The 17,574-nt window shown below is 51.2% G+C and overlaps 3 protein-coding genes and 1 non-coding gene across 4 annotated transcripts; all 4 read right to left on the reverse strand.

The window, feature by feature from the left end:
- Window positions 1-1,394: 1,394 nt before the first annotated feature.
- On the reverse strand, window positions 1,395-2,528 carry LOC100076703 (actin-85C-like). Its single transcript, XM_016227248.2, has one exon. The coding sequence runs from the start codon at window positions 2,526-2,528 to the stop codon at window positions 1,395-1,397; it is 1,134 nt and encodes a 377-aa protein (XP_016082734.1).
- Window positions 2,529-6,127: 3,599 nt separating this feature from the next.
- On the reverse strand, window positions 6,128-7,522 carry LOC100076673 (actin-related protein T2). Its single transcript, XM_001506360.4, has one exon. It carries the CDS (start codon window positions 7,384-7,386, stop codon window positions 6,256-6,258), a length of 1,131 nt encoding a protein of 376 aa, XP_001506410.1. The 5' UTR covers window positions 7,387-7,522; the 3' UTR covers window positions 6,128-6,255.
- A 628-nt stretch (window positions 7,523-8,150) lies between these two features.
- Window positions 8,151-8,288, reverse strand: LOC114812644. The gene has a single exon (XR_003760295.1). It is a non-coding gene; the product is annotated as a small nucleolar RNA SNORA7 (small nucleolar RNA).
- Window positions 8,289-14,788: 6,500 nt separating this feature from the next.
- Window positions 14,789-16,262, reverse strand: LOC100076634 (actin-85C-like). Its single transcript, XM_029066385.2, has one exon. It carries the CDS (start codon window positions 16,078-16,080, stop codon window positions 14,947-14,949), a length of 1,134 nt encoding a protein of 377 aa, XP_028922218.1. The 5' UTR covers window positions 16,081-16,262; the 3' UTR covers window positions 14,789-14,946.
- Window positions 16,263-17,574: the final 1,312 nt, after the last annotated feature.

The following is a 17,574-nucleotide window of genomic DNA, read 5'->3' on the forward strand; positions in this document are numbered from 1 at the left end:
TTTAGTAGAGTGCCTTTCACACAGTAAGTGCTCAATAAATACAATTCACTGATTGACTTACAGTGTAATGTCAGTCCGGAGCCCAGCCTGGAGGATGGAAATGGGAGAGGGGTGGGTCGCTCTCACAGAGCAAAGGCTGAATGAGTATTGGAATGTCAGGAGGTGAAATGACAGGACTGATGGGGAAGCAGCATGACTTAGTGGAAAGAGCACAGGCTTGGGAGTCAGAGGTAATGGGTTCTAATCCCAGCTCCGCCACGCGTCTGCTGGGTGGTCTTGGGCAAGTCATTTAACTTCTCTGTGCCTCAGTTCTCTCATCTGTAAAATGGGGATTAAGACTGTGAGCCCCACATGAGACAAACTGATTACCTTGTCTGTACCCCAGGGCTTAGAACAGTGCTTGGCACATAGTAATCGCTTATTATTATTATCTGGGACAAAACCATCAACCCAACCGGGGCCTCTGCTCATTTGTAATAACAATAATAATAATAATAATAATGATGGTATTTGTTAAACATTTACTAGGTGCCAGGCTCTGTTCTAAGCACTGTGGTGGATACACACAAATCGGCTTGGTCACAGTCCCTCCATGTGAGGCTCACAGTCTCAATCCCCATTTTCCAGATGAGGTAACTGAGGCACAGAGAAGTAAAGTGACTTGCCCAAGGTTACCTAGCAGACAAGTGGCAGAGCCGGGATTAGAACCCATGACCTTGTGTGTCCCAGACCCCTGCGTTATCCACTAGGCTATGCTGCGACATGTTGGTACCCCGCTCGTCTTTTCAACCACACGAGCAGACCCTAGGAGGATCTCGCTGTCAGTAACACCCTCAAAAATGGACACCAGTTAACTCTGTTTTGCCATCCCGTGTGTTTTGCCATCCCATCTGTTAGACAATTAAGGAATGGTCTGGCCACATCAGCCTGTTTGGTCACCGTGCCCAGCGATGACAGAAAAAAATGAGTTTGTGCACTTGAGTATGTGTGTGTGTATGAGTGAGTGTGCATGGGTGCATGAGTGCACGAGTGTCCACCTGCACAGGTGCACGTGGGTACAGAAGTGAAAGCACAGAGGTCAAAATGGGTGAGCGCAGCAGATGTGAGCTTTCCCTAATTTGGGATTTTGCCAGAATGCCACCCCTGCCTCCTGGGGGAAGTAGGGGCATCGAGAGAAGCAAGGGAAGCCACAGGGAGCTGAGGGAGAAAGACTGTGTCAGGGTCAGAGTGGAGGTGGGATGGCCAGGAGGGGGCGGGGAAGCATGTGAACAGGAAGTGCGAGCAATACATCCCAAGATTGTGGTTTGTGGACCGGCTGTATATTGGTCAGACTCCTGAGACTCTGGAGAGAGCCCAGCCCCGGCACCTCCCCGTCCCCGCCCCCCGTGACCCCTTCACAAGCATCTTCTCTGCATCACGGATGGACCGAATTCCCGGTAGGCAGCGCCAGTGACCCACATCTCTCTGAACGATGACAGACTGGCCAGAACCGAAGCCCCGACCCACACCGAGAACAGTCGGTTTGGGGGAGCTGTGATGGCGATGGGTGGGGCCTCGGGGGCCAGGGCCCGGAGCTCACGGCCCAGCCTCTCCCGGAGGCCTCGGAAGAGCGTCGACCCTCCGGAGAGCACCACGTTGGCCCAGATATCCTTCTGGATGCTCCGGCTGCAGCGGGTCACGCTGAGGAGGGCCATCTTGTGGATCCCCGGGGCCTCTACCCCCGCCTCCGAGGGGTTGAACAGGGCCTCGGGGGCTCGAAAGAGCTGGTCCCCCACCTGGATGGGGCGCCCGTCGGGCAGAAGGTAATTCCGCAGGCGGGTCGGGGCCCGCCGCCGCCTCCGCCACACGGGGTCGGATGCCACGAAGCACATCCTCTCTTTAATGTCCCTCACGATCTCCTGCTCGGCCGAGCTGACGAAGGAGTGGCCCGTCTCCAAGAGCAGCGTGGCCAAATGCGTGGTGACGTCTCGGCCGGCGAAGTCGGCCCGGGAGACTCTGTGGCGCAGGCAGTGGCCCCGGAAGACAGGGACCGTGGCGGTGACCCCGTCTCCGCTGTCCAACACCAGACCGGTCGTTCTCCCGGACGAGTAGAGGGCCATGAGGGCTTGCAGTCCGATGTACAGGGCCGGGACCTGGAAGCTCTCGAAGAGGATCTCGGTCATCCTGGCCCTGTTGGCCTGGGGATTCTGCGGGGCCTCGGTCACCAGCACCGGCTGTTGACTCGGTCTCTCCCTGAGCTCATGCCAGTAGATGTAGCTCCAGATCTTCTCCATGTCATCCCAGGCCGTGACAATACCGTGCCTCAGAGGGTACCTCAGGGACAGGATCCCCCTCTTGGCCTGGGCCTCCTTACCGAGGTAGTAGTCTTTCTGGCCCGCTCCGATCATCAGTGAGACTCCCTTGGGATAGCCGACCACGGAGGCCAGGACGGAGCGTGGGGCCTGCTCCCCCGACAAGCCTGCCTTGCACAGCCCCGACCCATTGTCCAGAATGACAGCGGGGCGGTCGAGGATGTGAGGGCCCGGCATCCTCCCATTCGAGCCCACTCTGGCCGAGTATAGCGGAATGCCTGGGGCCCGGCCTTCTAGATCGCCAAGGTCACAAGGGGACACATTCCGGGGATCAGTCTCATCGGGCTCCACACTCTTCCCTCTGTGTCAGTGGGAGGCAGCTGTCTTCGGCCTCTGTCTCCGTGGAGACCGAAGACCTGTTCGTCCCCTGGGTATCATCTCATCTCCCTTCCAGCAGACTTACCGGCATCATCCCTCTCCTCTCCCTACCCTCCACCCCGCCTCACTGAATTTTGAATTTCAATTGAGATGACCTCAGTGCTTGACATGTCGTATCAAAATTCACCTTCTCAGAAGCAGCAAGCTTGGCTTTCCACAGAGAATTTGTAACTTTTAGGTAGTGTTCTGTCTTGCCTGGAAAAATCAGAACTTGGGTTCAGCCCTGGGTGAAGAAATGGAGTTTGTGATGGGGCCAGCTAGTTATGGCTTGAAGCAATGGGAAATTGGGAGTCCCAAGTTGAGGGCATTCAGAGCTTAGAAAAGTTTTCCATGTCATTTATATTTGGTTAGTACGGGTCGGGGTTTTGGGAAAATCTTCCCTAGGCCAGAGATCTTTTTCAACATTTTCCTTCTAAAGAAACAAGCATGATTCTCCGCCTCCCACCAGTTTATATGGAAGGCAGTGTGACCCAGGAGAAAGAGCACAGGGCTGGGATGGCAGAAGACCCTCGTTCCAATTCCAAGTCTCCTGTAAGACTTTGGGCAAGTCATTTCAATTCTCTGGGCCTCAGTGTCCTTATATGTCAAAGGGGGAGAAGATACTTGTTCTTCTTCCCTCTTGGATTGTGAGCCCTGGGTGGGACAGGGACTATGTCTTCTATGATCATCTTCACTAATAAGCATTTAATGAATCTTAGTTAATAATGACACCTCCCCATAACGAGCATGGCATAGTGGCTAAAACACAGGCTTGCAAGTCAGAAGGTCATGGGTTCTAATCCCTGCTCAAGTCACTTCACTTCTCTGTGCCTCAGTTATCTCATCTGTAAAGTGGGGATTAAGACTGTGAGCCCAGTGTGGGGTAGGGACTGTGTCCAACCCAATTTGTTTGAATCCACCCCAGCTTTTAGTGCAGTGCCTGGCACCTAGTAAACACTTTAGAAAAACTACAATTATTATTATTATTGTTGTCTTCCAATGGCCCCTTCTTAACATTCAGGATTTGAGATCAGACTCAATCCATCATCCAGTGATAGGAAAGAGATGCACATTCAGGGGAGAAGAGGGGCTGAAGGGATGTTCACCCCAACATAGCAAAATCTGCCTTATCTCTCGGTTGTCATTCAAGAGACAGATCACGTTGGAAAGATCTCTTAGTCTGAGTAAGGCATGAGTTGACACTGTTTTAGTACAATAAATAAGTCACAGTAGCCTAATATAGTGCTCCTTTCAGGCAGAGCTCCTGGGAGTTCATCTACCCTGTGATCTTCTGGAGTTAGTTATGGTGGCAGTGAATGGGAATTCGTCGATTAATCAGTTGATGAATGGTATTTACTGAGTGCCAGCTGAGTGTGTAGCACTAAACTAAGGGCCCAACTTTTCACTGTGAGCTCAGAGGTCAAACCGAAGCCTGGAAAAGGAGAGGGCCACCATTTTTGGGTTTATCCAGCCCTAATGGCTTTGACTTTGTGACTTGGAACGTGGATGGGGGAACTGAGAGAGGGACAAGCTTGCCAAATTCAGCTCCCTTCAGCAATTAAAGGAAAAGGCAAGGATGGCTTGGACTTCTTCAGCCAATTCCCAGAAGGGTATTTCTCTTTCCACTAGGTCTTGCTGCATTCTTTATAGGCCAGCAGTCACTTTGATTCCTTCCAACAGGATGTGTTGGGAGAGACCCTTGGCATAGGACAAGCAGAGCTGGGATTCCAGCTCGAACAGCCATCGGGGTGGGGGAGTTGATCCCTGCCCCTCTAAGGAGTTGCCAGCTATGGTACTCAGCACTGGGAGAGTACAACATCAATACCTCTACCACCCCCCCTTCACCTCTCCGCAGCTTAACCCTCTTTTCCCCCCATTTCCCTCTGCTCCTCCCCCTCTCCCTTCCCATCCCCTCGGCACTGTATTCGTCCGCTCCACTGCATATATTTTCATTACCCTATTTATTTTGTTAATGAAATGTACATCGCCTTGATTCTATTTAGTTGCCATTGTTTTTACGAGATGTTCTTCCCCTCGACTCTATTTATCGCCATCGTTCTCGTCTGTCCGTCTCCCCCGATTAGACCGTAAGCCCGTCGGACGGCAGGGACTGTCTCTATCTGTTGCCGACTTGTTCATTCCAAGCGCTTAGTACAGTGCTCTGCACATAGTAAGAGCTCAATAAATACTATTGAATACTATTGAATGAATGAATAAGCATACGGTCCCCACCCTCACAGAGCTTTTAATCTAATGGGAATTGTTCCGAGGCATTTGGGTGGGCCACCTCAAGGTGCTTGAAAGAACTGGGACCCAGACTGGCCAGTGTCCGGAGGGAAGGAAGTTAAATCTCCTTTTTGGAAATTGGCTAGGAGCCTCTGAACCACCCTCGTCTTCTTTCTCCCCTCTCACCACTGAAGGGAGCTGAATTCAGTTTCGCATTTCCCTTTCATTCCTACTCCCACATTCAAAGACGCTCACTTAACACAAGTCCAGGGGATGGCCTGACTGATTTTTAAATGGTGAAAGGAGCTTCAGAAGGTGTTTCCTGTATCCTTTCGAGGATTTATTTTCTTCAGGAAGAGATCTGTAAGTTCTCAAAAAAGATTACTGATTGATCGATCGATTGGTAACCAACTCCGAATCTGGACCGTAATCTCCTTGTGGGCAGAGATCGTGTCTACTGACTCTATCGTATTGTACTCTCCCAAGTGCTTAGTATAGTCCTCTGCCCATGGTAAATTCTCAATAAATACGACTGATGAATTGAGTGATTGATGGAAACCTGAGCATATAGGCCTGAAGATCCTTCTCTAACCACTGGATAAAAATAGAAAACGGTTTCCTCACATGAAGAGAGAAGCAGCATAGCCTCACAGAAAGAGCATAGGCCCGGGAGAACGTGGGTTCTGATCCCAGCTGTGCCTCTTGTCTGCTATGTGTGGACTTGGGCAAGTCATTTGGGCAAGTTGAGAAGCAGCGTGGCTTAGTGGAAAGAGCATGGGCTTGGGAGTCAGAGGTCGTAAATCCTAATCCCTCCTCTGCCACTTGTCAGCTGTGTGTCTTCGGGCAAGTCACTAAATTTCTCTGTGCCTCAATTACCTCATTTGTAAAATGGGGATGAAGCCTGTGAGCCCCAAGTGGGACAACCTGATTACCTTGTATCTATCCCGTGCTTAGAACAGTGCTTGGCCCATAGTAAACGCTTAACAAAGACTATTATTATTATTATTATTTCACTTCTCTGTGCCTCAGTGACCTCATTTGTAAAATGGGGCTGAAGACTGTAAGCCCTGTGAGGGACAGGGCCTGGGTCCAACCTAATTAACTTGTATCTACCCCAGCGCTTAGTACAGTGCCTGGTACACAGTAAGCACTTAACAAATGCACACTAAAAACAAAAAGACGGGAACCCAGTCTCACCAGTCTCTTGCACCGGAGATTTCTCTCCTCTTTTATTTGATGCCCTGCCTACCATAAGCCTTCAGCATATGTCTCATTGCCTTATGGATTGCCCTTTAGTTTTTCTCATGTCCGTTTGAAATTCTTAAAAGCATCTTCTCTGGACCACAGTCGAGCCAATCTCTTTATAGTCAGAGATGGTGACCCACATCTGCTTGAAGCTGGCAAGAGAGGTCACGATTGATGCCCCGATCCAGGTCGAGAACCATCTATCGGGTGGAGCTTTGATCTTGATGTGGGTCCCCTTGGAGATCTGGATCTCTAGTTCCCTGAGAAGCCGGTCCTGGAGCCCGGGGAAGAGGGAAGAACCACCTGAGAGAAAAATATTCTTGTACAGAGTCTTCTGGATGTCTGAGTTGCACTTTGCGATGCTGTCGGTCACCATGTTGGTTAGCCCCGGGCCTTGGATGCCCAGATGGTCAGGGGCAAAGAGGGCCTCTGGACCTAAGAACAGCTGCTTGCCAATTCGAATCGCTTGCCCATTAGGCAATTTATAATCCTTCGTGACTTCCTCTGGCGTCCTGCCCAGCTCTTTTACCGGGTCAAGGGCCACGTAGCACAACTTCTCTTTGATGTCCTCCGCTATGCTCTCATCCACAGGCCGCGGGTAGGAGTGGCCACTCTGCAGCAGCAGCCTGAGCAGGTAGCCAGTCAAGTCTTTGCCCGCCAGGTGCAGTTTGGAGACCGCGTGGGGCAAAGGATACCCCTCAAAGATGGGGACCGTGCGGGTTAGGCCACTGCCGCTATCCACAACGAGCCCTGTGATGCAGGCTGAGGCATACAGGGCCAGCATGGCCTGGTCAGAAAAGTAGAGAGCCGGCACCTTGAAGCTTTCAAACAGCAGCTCCGCCATCATCTCCCGATTCTCCCTGGGGTTCAGGGGCGGCTCCGTCACAAGGATGGGCCTCTCGCTGGCTTGGACTCCCATCTCCCACTCGTACATGTGCTTCCAAAGCAACTCCAGATCCTCCCAAGATGTGACCAGGCCACGCTCAATCGGATGTTTCAAAATCAGGTCCTCCTGCTTACACAAGGCTTCTTCCCCCATATATTTCTTCTGACTGGCCCCGGTGGTTGACTCATTGAGCCTCGACTGGCCAATGACACTTGTGATGACGTACCGTGGCCCGATTTCTCCTGAGAGGCCTGCCTTGAAGAGCCCAGACCCACTGTCGAAAATCACAGCTGGCGTCTCTAATATCTGCGGGCTAAACATCTTGCAGACGTTTTCTCCCAGTATATTACGATATCTTCTCTGGAGCAGTGTCGTAGTGTTTAGGGTCTTTGGGTTTGCCCAACGGGGAGGGGATGCTGTGGCCACTCCCCCTGAAATCTCTCACAGACACTCATGAGGGTGCAGCAGTGTAACAATCGGTGCGAGGTAACAGCTGTCCCCGGAACACTGGGAAGAGTCAAGTTGCCCAAGGGTTTTCAGATGTGGACTCATCCCAGATGTTTAGGATGGAACAAGAGCCACAAACGGACAAAAGTTTCGAGCCCTAAAATGTATGTAATATTTAGGAAACGTGAAAACTTTCAGGAAGTTTGAGAAGAGCATGGATATGTAGGTGTGGAATCCTTTGGATTTAGAGATGAAAAATCTCATTCTCTAAACTAGTTTGAGCCTTGGAGAAGAGCCTGCTGACTCAGTAGATGGTAAGGCCTGGATTCCGTTGCTTACTCTAATGCTCTCCACACAAAGGTGCCCCCAGTACAGTGCTCTGTACCCAGCGGATCAATCGATCACTCAACCAATCAGACTTGTCTTATGCTGTCGAGTCATCTCCGACCCATATTGATGCCATGGACACATCTCTCCCAGAATGCCCCACCTCCATCCGCAATCGTTCTGGTAGTGGATCCATAGAGCTTTCATGGTAAAAATACGGAAGTCGTTTGCCATTGCCTTCTTCTGCACAGTAAACTTGAGTCTCTTCCCTCGACTCCCGTGCCACTGCTGCCCGGCACAGGTGAGTTTTGACTCGTAGCACATTGCCTTCCACTTGCTAGCCTCTGCCCAAGCTAGGACTGAAATGAGTATTCCTCTGCTTGACTCTCCCTCTCATAGTCGAGACTGGTAGAGTACTGGAAACTCTCCAGGTGCTACCCTGAGAGGGGCAGGCAATCAGTACTATTTATTATTGAGAGAGCTCTATATGCAGAACGTTGCACTAAGCATCTGGGAAAGTTCAGTAGAGTTGGAAGGCATAGTCCTGACTCTCAAGGGGCCTACAGTCTAGCGGGAGAATCACGAGGTAATTTACAGACAGAAGAAGAGAGACAAAAAAGGTTGTGGAGGTGAGTTAGTACTTAAATAGCAGATGACCTCAATATCTGTAGAGTGCTCTGCATTATGGAAGAACTGAGTGCACCCGAAACTGTGCTCTGCCCATAGTAGATGCTCAGTATAGTGCCTTGTACACAGCAGATGTTCAGTTCAGTGTTCTGGCTCCAATAGGTGCTCAGTACAGTGCTCGGACTAGAGGAGGTGACCAATCAATTCTGCAAGTACTAGTCCTGATGAGGTGTGGCTCCAGACACAGATGTTCCTCAGACATCTGAAGAATATTAGATTTAGTTTATTCTTGGTTTATCTAGGCGACCTATTGGGGCCTGAAAAGTTACACTACCATTGTGCAGTCAAAGAGCTCAGAAAGGGCCAGGAGTGTTGAGTCCTGAGCCAAAGAGGTCAGTCACACACGAGAAGGAAGTCGCATCCATAGCTGGATGTGGTCGTGCCTGAAGACGTGGGTAAGGCTGCAGGGCAGAGCCTCTGGGTGGCAAGCTAAGAGCACGTGGCCTAGTGGCTAGAATCCAGGTCTGGGAGTCACAGGACCTTGGTTCTAATCCCGGCTCCACCTCTTGTCTGCTGTGTGACCTTGGGTAAGTCATTTCACTTCCTCTGTGCCTCTTTTCCCTGATCTGTAAAATGGGGTTTCAGACTGTGAGCCCCACATGGGACAGGGACTCTGTCCAATCTGATTATTCTGTATCTACATCAACATTTAGTACAGTGCCTGGCACATAATAAGTGCATAGCAAATACCATGAGAGAAGTGGGATTCAGGAACCCTGACTTCCAGTCCTGGCTCTGTTACTGGTCTGACAGTAACCTCTCTGTCAGGCACTTAACCTCTCTGAACGCTAGTTTTCTCATCTGGGGAGAATAATGCTATTCCCCTTCAGTTCCCAAGAATGTTGTGAAGATGTGAGAGGGCCTTGGAAAAGAAAAGAACATTAGTAGTCAAGGATAACAGAAGGCTGGCCTGGGCTCTGGAGGGACTGGCCCGTCGTGGAGGAGAGGAATGGGAAGGTCTGGTGATGAGCAGTATGGTCTATGGAAAGAGCATGAGACTAGGAGACAGACAACCTGGAGTCTAATCCCAGCTCCTCCACTCATCTGCAGTGTAACCTTGGGCAAGTCATTTTTCTTCTTAACTCCTTAGTTTCCTCAACTGTAAAATGGGGATTAAATCCTACTCCTCCTATTTATTCCTGTATGAAATAGAACTCTTTATCTTTCCATTCATTCATTCAATTCATTCCATCATATTTATTGAGTGCTTACTGTGGGCAGAACACTGTACTAAGTGCTTGGGAAGTAGAATCGGCAACAGATAGAGACAATCCCTACCCAACAACGGGCTCACAGTCTAGAAGGGGGAGACAATAATAATGTTGGGATCTGTTAAGCGCTTACTATGTGCCGAGCACTGTTCTAAGCGCTGGGGTAGATACAAGGGAATTAGGTTGCCCCACGTGGGGCTCACAGTCTTCATCCTCATTTTACAGATGAGGGAACTGAGGCACCGGGAAGTGAAGTGACTTGCCCAAAGTCACACAGCTGACAAATGGCCGAGCCGGGATTTGAACCCGTGACCTCTGACTCCAAAGCCCTGCTCTTTCCACTGAGCCAGGCTGCTTCTCTAATCCAACGGATTAGACTCATCCTTGACTCATCTCATTCAACCCACATATTCAATCTGTCACCAAATGCTGCAGGTCATCCTTTACAACATCGCTAAAATACACCCTTTGCTCTCCATCCAAACTTGTTGCTTGTCTTATGCTGTCGAGTCTTCTCCAACCCATAGCGATGCCATGAACACATCTCTCCTAGAATGCCCCACTGCCATCTGCAATATTTCTGGTAGTGGATGCATAAAGTTTTTTCTTGGTAAAAATATGGAAGTGGTTTGCCAGGGTTCTAATCCTGACTCCGCCCATTGCTTGCTGGGTGATCTTGGACAGGTTACTTGATTTCTCTGTGCCTCACTCACCTCATCTGTAAAATGGGGATTCAATACTTATTCTCATCCTTACTTAGAGCCTCATCTGGGACAGGGACCGTGTTGAACCTGATTAGCTTATATCTACTCCAGAGCTTAATACAGTGCCTGCCACATAGTAAGTGCTTCACAAATGCCATAAAGAAAAGGTGGGGAGAGTGGTAGATCTGTCGGATATGAAGAGGGAGGGCGTTCCAGGTCAGAGGCAGGTTGGGAGCGAGGGATTAGCAGCAAGATATACAAGATCGTAGTACAGCGAATAGGTTGGCATTGGAGGAGTAAAGTGAGTGGGCTGGGTTAGAGAGGGCAAGGTGACTGAGTGCTTTAAAGCTTCAGGTAAAGAGGAAAGGCGAGCAGTTTCTGTTTGATGTAGAGGTGAATGGGCAACCACTGGAGGTTCTTGAGGATGGGGAAACATGGACTGAGCGGTTCTTTAGAAAAATGATCCGGGCAGCAGAGTAAAGTATGGACTGGAGTGGGGAGAGACAGGAGGCAGGGAGGTCAGCCAAGAGGCCGATGCAGTAATCGGGGCAAGATAGGATAAGTGCTTGGACTCCCTTCTCTCTTTCTACTGCCCACCCCGCATGCTCTGCTCCTCTGCCTCCCACCTCCTCACCGTCCCCCGTTCTTGCCTATCCCGCTGTCGACCCCTGGCCCACGTCCTCCCGCGGTCCTGGAATGCCCTCCCTCCTCACCTCCGCCAAACTAACTCTCTTCCCCTCTTCAGAGCCCTACTGAGAGCTCATCTTCTCCCGGAGGCCTTCCCAAACCGAGCTTCCCCTTTTCCCTCTGCTCCCTCTGCTCCCCCTCTGCCCTCACTTCACCTCCCCTCAGCTAAGCCCCCTTCCCCCTTTCCCTCTACTCTTCCCCCCTCCCTTCCCCTCCCCTCAGCACTGTGCTCATTTGTATATATTTTTATTACCCTATTCATTTTGTTAATGAGACGTACATCCCCTTGATTCTATTTAGCGTGATTAAATTGTCTTGTTTTTAATCCATCTGTCTCCCCCGATTAGACTGTAAGCCCGTCAATGTGCAGGGATTGTCTCTATCTGTTGCCGAATTGTACATTCCAAGCGCTCAGTACAGTGCTCTGCACATTGGCTACATGGACTCCGTCCTCTCCTGGTTCTCGTGTTATCTCTCTGGCCGGTCATTCTCGGTCTCCTTCGCTGATGCCTCCTCCCCCTCCCATCCTTTAACTGTTGGAGTTCCTCAAGGGTCAGTTCTCGGCCCTCTTCTGTTCTCCATTTACACTCACTCCCTCGGTGAACTCATCCGCTCTCACGGCTTTGACTACCGTCTCTACGCAGATGACACGCAGATCTACATCTCCGCCCCTGTCCTCTCCCCCTCTCTTCAGGCTCGCATCTCCTCCCGCCTCCGGGACGTCTCCACCTGGATGTCGGCCCGCCACCTAAAACTCAACATGAGCGAGACCGAGCTCCTCATCTTCCCTCCCGAACCCGGTCCTCTCCCAGACTTCCCTATCACCGTGGATGGCACGACCATCCTTCCCGTCTCTCGGGCCCGCGATCTCGGTGTCATCCTTGACTTGTCTCTCTCGTTCACCCCACGCATCCTATCCGTTACCGAGACCTGCCGGTTTCACCTTTACAATATTGCCAAGATCCGCCCTTTCCCCTCCACCCAAACGGCTACCTTACTGCTACGGGCTCTCGTTATATCCCGGCTAGACCACTGTGTCAGCCTTCTCTCTGACCTCCCTTCCTCCTCTCTCGCCCCGCTCCGGTCTATTCTTCACTCCGCTGCCCGGCTCATCTTCCTGCAGAAACGATCTGGGCATGTCACTCCCCTTCTTAAACGCTTTCAGTGGTTGCCTATCGACCTCCGCTCCAAACAAAAACTCCTCACTCTAGGCTTCGAGGCTCTCCATCACCTCGCCCCTTCCTACCTCTCCTCCCTTCTCTCTTTCTACCGCCCACCCCACACGCTCCGCTCCTCCGCCGCCCACCTCCTCGCCGTCCCTCGGTCTCGCCCATCCCGCCGTCGACCCCCGGGCCACATCCTCCCGCGGTTCTGGAACGCCCTCCCTCCTCACCTCTGCCAAACTGATTCTCTTCCCCTCTTCAAAACCCTACTTAAAACTCACCTCCTCCAAGAGGCGTTCCCAGAGTGAGCTCCCCTTCTCCCTCTACTCCCTCTACCGCCCCCCCTTCACCTCTCCGCAGCTTAACCCTCTTTTCCCCCCATTTCCCTCCGCTCCTCCCCCTCTCCCTCGCCATCCCCTCAGCACCGTACTCGTCTGCTCAACTGTATATATTTTCATTACCCTATTTATTTTGTTAATGAAACATACATCGCCTCGATTCTATTTAGTTGCCATTGTTTTTACGAGATGTTCTTCCCCTCGACTCTATTTATTGCCATAGTTCTCGTCTGTCCGTCTCCCCCGATTAGACCGTAAGCCCGTCAAACGGCAGGGACTGTCTCTATCTGTTGCCGACTTGTTCATTCCAAGCGCTTAGTACAGTGCTCTGCACATAGTAAGCGCTCAATAAATACTATTGAATGAATTGCCTTCTTCCACGCAGTAAGCTTGAGTCTCCACACTCGACCCTCTCCCATGCCGCGCCTCCACAGCACAGGTGATTTTTGACTTATAGTAGTTTGCCTTCAACTTTCTAGCCCCTGCCCAAGCTAGGAATGGAATGGGTATGCCTCTGCTTGTCTCTTCTTCCTGTAGCCGAGACTGGAAACTCTCCAGGTGTGATCCTGAAACATCCAAACTGTTTCCGTGTAATTGAAGCACTTATCCTATTTAGCTTTGACTACTGCATCAACCTCCTCTTTGAGCTCCCTGCCCTCCTGTCTCTCCCCACTCCAATCCATACTTAACTCTGCTACCCAGATCATTTATAAAACCATTCAACCCATGTTTCCCCACTCCTCAAGAACCTCCAGTGGTTGCCCATCTACCTCCACATCCAACAGAAACTCCTTACCATTTGTTTTAAAGAAGTCAATCACCTTGCCTCTTCCTTCCTTACCTCACTGCTGTCCCACTACAACCCAGCTCACACACTTCACTTTTTTAATGCCAACCTACTCACTGTACCTCTATCTCATCAATCAATCTTATATATTGAGCACTTATTGAGAGCAGTGCCCTGTACTAACACCGTCAACCTCTCACCCACACCTCTGATCTGGAACACCCTCCTTCATCATTTCCAACAGATGATCACTCTCCCCACCTTCAAAGCCTCATTAAAAGCACATCTCCAAGAGATCCCCAACTAAGCCCTCATTTTCTCTTCCCCAACTCCCTTCTGCATCACCCTTGCTCTTGGATTGGCTCCCTGTATTCACCTCATCTAAGCCCCACAGCACTTAAGTACATATCCATTATTTATATATTTATATTAATATCTTTCTCCCTACTAGACTATAATCTCATTGTGGGCAAGGACTATAGCTACCCATTCTGTTATATATTGTACTCTCCCAAGCACTTAGTACAGTGCTCTGCTTATAGTAAGTGCTCAATAAATACGATTGACAGAGATTTCTGTGTGGGGCAGGGACTGTGTCCAATTTGATTGTATGGTCTAGCTTCAAAGAGCATGGACTTGGGTTCTAATCCTGATTGCCATTTACCTGCTGAATGACCTTGGGGAAGTCACTTAACCTCTCCGTGCGTCAGTTCCCTCACCTGCAAAATGTGATTTTAATACCTATTCTCCCTCCTACTTATACTGTGAGTCCCTCGTGAGACCTGATGATTTTATATCTTTCCCAGTGCTTAGTACAGTGCTTGGCACATAGTGAGTGCTTAATGAATGCCACATGCTATTATTTTTATTATTACCCCGGTGCTTAGTACAGTGCTTGGCACATGGTAAGCTCTCAGCAAACGTCATAAAAATAAAAAGATGAGATTTCTGCCACACAATGGGAAAGGCTACTAAGGAGAGCTTAGTATCCTTAGTAAAGGCTACTATCTCTATCTAATAATAATAATAATGTTGGTATTTGTTAAGTGCTTACTATGTGCCGAGCATTGTTCTAAGTGCTGGGGGAGATACAGGGTAATCAGGTTGTCCCACGTGAGGCTCATAGTTGATCCCCATTTTACAGATGAGGTAGCTGAGGCACAGAGAAGTGAAGTGACTTGCCCACAGTCACCCAGCTGACAAGTGACGGATCCGGGATTCGAACCCGTGAGCTCTGACTCCCAAGCCCGGGCTTTTGCCACTGAGCCACGCTGCTCTATATCAGGGAGATAGCGCCAGGAGAGGAGAGATGGAGTCTTGGCATCCCTGGAGGCCCAGCACGCTCCCAGCAACAAATAACCGTGGACTCAAATGAGAGTGTTGATGGCCGGCTTTATTGTTTTATTTCCCTTTACGCTGTGGCCGGCTCCTTCAGACCCTCCAGCAGCTGCAGAACGACCCCGTGGCTCACTGGGCCCAGCCCGCCACAGCCTATCCAGACATCCCGGTTCCAGGGGCCTACGCCTCCTCTCAGAAGCATTTCCGGTGAACCGCGGCCGGACCAAAGTCCTTGTAGTCCTCCAGGGTGACCCACATGGGCCTGAAGGACGAGAGGCAGGCGAGGATGGAGGCCCCGATCCACACGCAGTACTTCCTCTCCGGAGGGGCGATGATGCGCACAGGCATCTCTCGGGGCGCCTGGGCCTGCATCTCCTTGAGGACCCTCTCGTCCAGCCCGCGGAAGAGCGTGGAGCCCCCCGACAGCAGGATGTTGCTATAGAGATTCCGGCGCACGTCCATGTCGCACTTCATGATGCTGTTGAAGATCATCCGGTGGACCCCTGGCGCCTCGAGCCCCAAGTGGGCAGGCACAAAGAGCGCTTCCGGGGCCCGGAAGAGCTGGTTGCCGATGCTGATGATGTTGCCGTCTGGCAGCTTGTACTCCTTGAGGATCTCCCTGGGCTTGCGTTTCATGGCCGAGGCGGGATCCAGGGCCACGTAGCACAGTTTCTCCTTGATGTCCCGGACGATCTCCCGCTCGGCCGTGCTCACGAAGGAGTAACCGCCCTCCAGGAGCAGCCGCATGAAGTACTCGGTGATGTCCCGCCCGGCCAGGTCCAGGCGGCAGACGGCGTGGGGTAGGCAGTAGCCCTCATAGATGGGGACCGTGTGGGTGACCCCGTCCCCGCTGTCCGCCACGACGCCTGTGGTGCGGGCCGAGGCGTACAGGGCCAAGGCGGCCTGGACGGCCACGTGCATCGCCGGCACCGAGAAGCCTTCGAACATGATCTCCGTCATCTTCTCTCGGTTCTTCAAGGGGTTCAGGGGGGCCTCGGTCAGAAGCACCGGCTGCTCGCTAGCCCTGATCTTCAGCTCGCACTGGTAGACGTGTCTCCAGATCCTTTCCATGTCGTCCCAAGAGGTGACGATGCCGTGGTCTATCGGGTAGTTGAGCGACAGGACCCCCCGCTTGGACTGGGCCTCCTCCCCAACGTAGTAGTCCTTCTGGCCTGCCTCCAGCATGGTGGCCCGGACTTTAGAACGCCCCACGATGGCTGTGATCACAGATCGGGGGACGTTGTCCCCGGCGATCCCGGCTTTGCACAGCCCAGAGCCGTTGTCAAAGATCACCGCGGGCACATCCAAGGCTGTGGGGTCGCCCATGGCGGGCAGCGCCCGCTGCTGTTCTGCGGCTGGGCCTCGGTTGGGGGGGAGGGGGCAGAGAACTAAAAGGAGAGGGGGATTCTAGGGGATGATGATGTCACACAAGGCAGGCTTCCGCTCTTTCCCCCAGCTTTCACGGGGCTGACCGGGGTGGGTGACTGCCTGGAGTATTTGCCCTCAAGGGCTTCAAACTTTTCTGCACTCTAGGTCTTGGCGACGGGCCCTTGATGTCATAATGTTGGGTCGTGAGTCAGCCGGGGATGGGAGGGAAGTCAGCCTCTCTGGCCACTGGGGAGGGGACAGCTCTGGTGGGGGTCAGTCGAGCGATCGGTGATGTTTATTTTCAGTCAATAGTGTTCATTGAGCACTTACTGTGTGCAGAGCAGGGTACTAAGCACTTGGTAGAATACAATATAACAATAAACACATATTCCCTGTCCACAGTGAGCTTACAGTCTAGCAGGGGAGACAGACATTAATATAAATACATTACAGCATTGTGGGCAGAGCCCTGTACTTAGTGCATAGGAGAGTGTATTATAATGGGGTTGCAATCCCTGCCCACCAGGAGCTTACAGTCTACAGGAGGAGCTTGCAGTCTACATAGGGGAGGCAACAATTTAGGCCTTGCCTCATCCTGTGGCATTTCAGTAGTTCGCGGTGTTTTGAAAACCCATTTCTCTCAAGGGCGAGGCCCCACGGGCTTGCTCTAAGGACGGTGGGCAAATCCAGAGTTGAAATTCTCAAAAACCACGGGGACCCAAGCTACCTTGAGCACACATCTCTCATGAGCACTCATCTCTCAAACGCACGCTCCCGACAGACACAGTCGACTGGATGTGCGTAGCTGCCGGCTCTGGAAAACGTGAAGGACCTCGGGTTAATGTTAGTTACACATTAGTTTTCCTGTTTCGTTCTGGAGAATGCTTTCACCTGAAGCAGAATCTGTAACTTAATTACTCTCAGCCCAGATGCAATACTCTTTAGGCTAATCTTTTTAACGAGTCTAGTTATGTGGGGCTTTGGCTCTGAATTATGCTCTTTTCTTGTTATTTTGAAGATGCATTTCTGTAGGAAAGTTTTACCTCTACCTGAAAAATGAGGGGTTGCTGTGGGAATGTTTTTTTTATTCTTTTTGGTCAGCCTGAGGAGTCTCTATTGGACTTCAAATTTTGGAAATGTTCATAGTTTCTGGTGTTCCTATGAAAACAGAATGCTTGCTCCTTATTTCAACATTCAACAGAATAACAGTAACTTGAATTTGTACAGCATGCACATTTTTCCCCAAAGCTTCCTCATTTTGGCTCCATCATTTGATTCTCCCAACATCTCTGGGAGGTGGGGTAGAGACCCATACCTTGTCCCCATTTTACAGATGAAGAAACTGAAGCCCAGAGAGGTTATGTGAAAGTCTCAGGGTCACCCAGCAGACGTGTGGCAGAACAGGGATCAGGTACCGGATCTCCGGGCTCCACATCGGCACTTGGCCCACTG

This window comes from Ornithorhynchus anatinus, chromosome 5 (genome assembly GCF_004115215.2).
Source record: "Ornithorhynchus anatinus isolate Pmale09 chromosome 5, mOrnAna1.pri.v4, whole genome shotgun sequence".
Lineage (NCBI taxonomy): Eukaryota > Metazoa > Chordata > Mammalia > Monotremata > Ornithorhynchidae > Ornithorhynchus > Ornithorhynchus anatinus.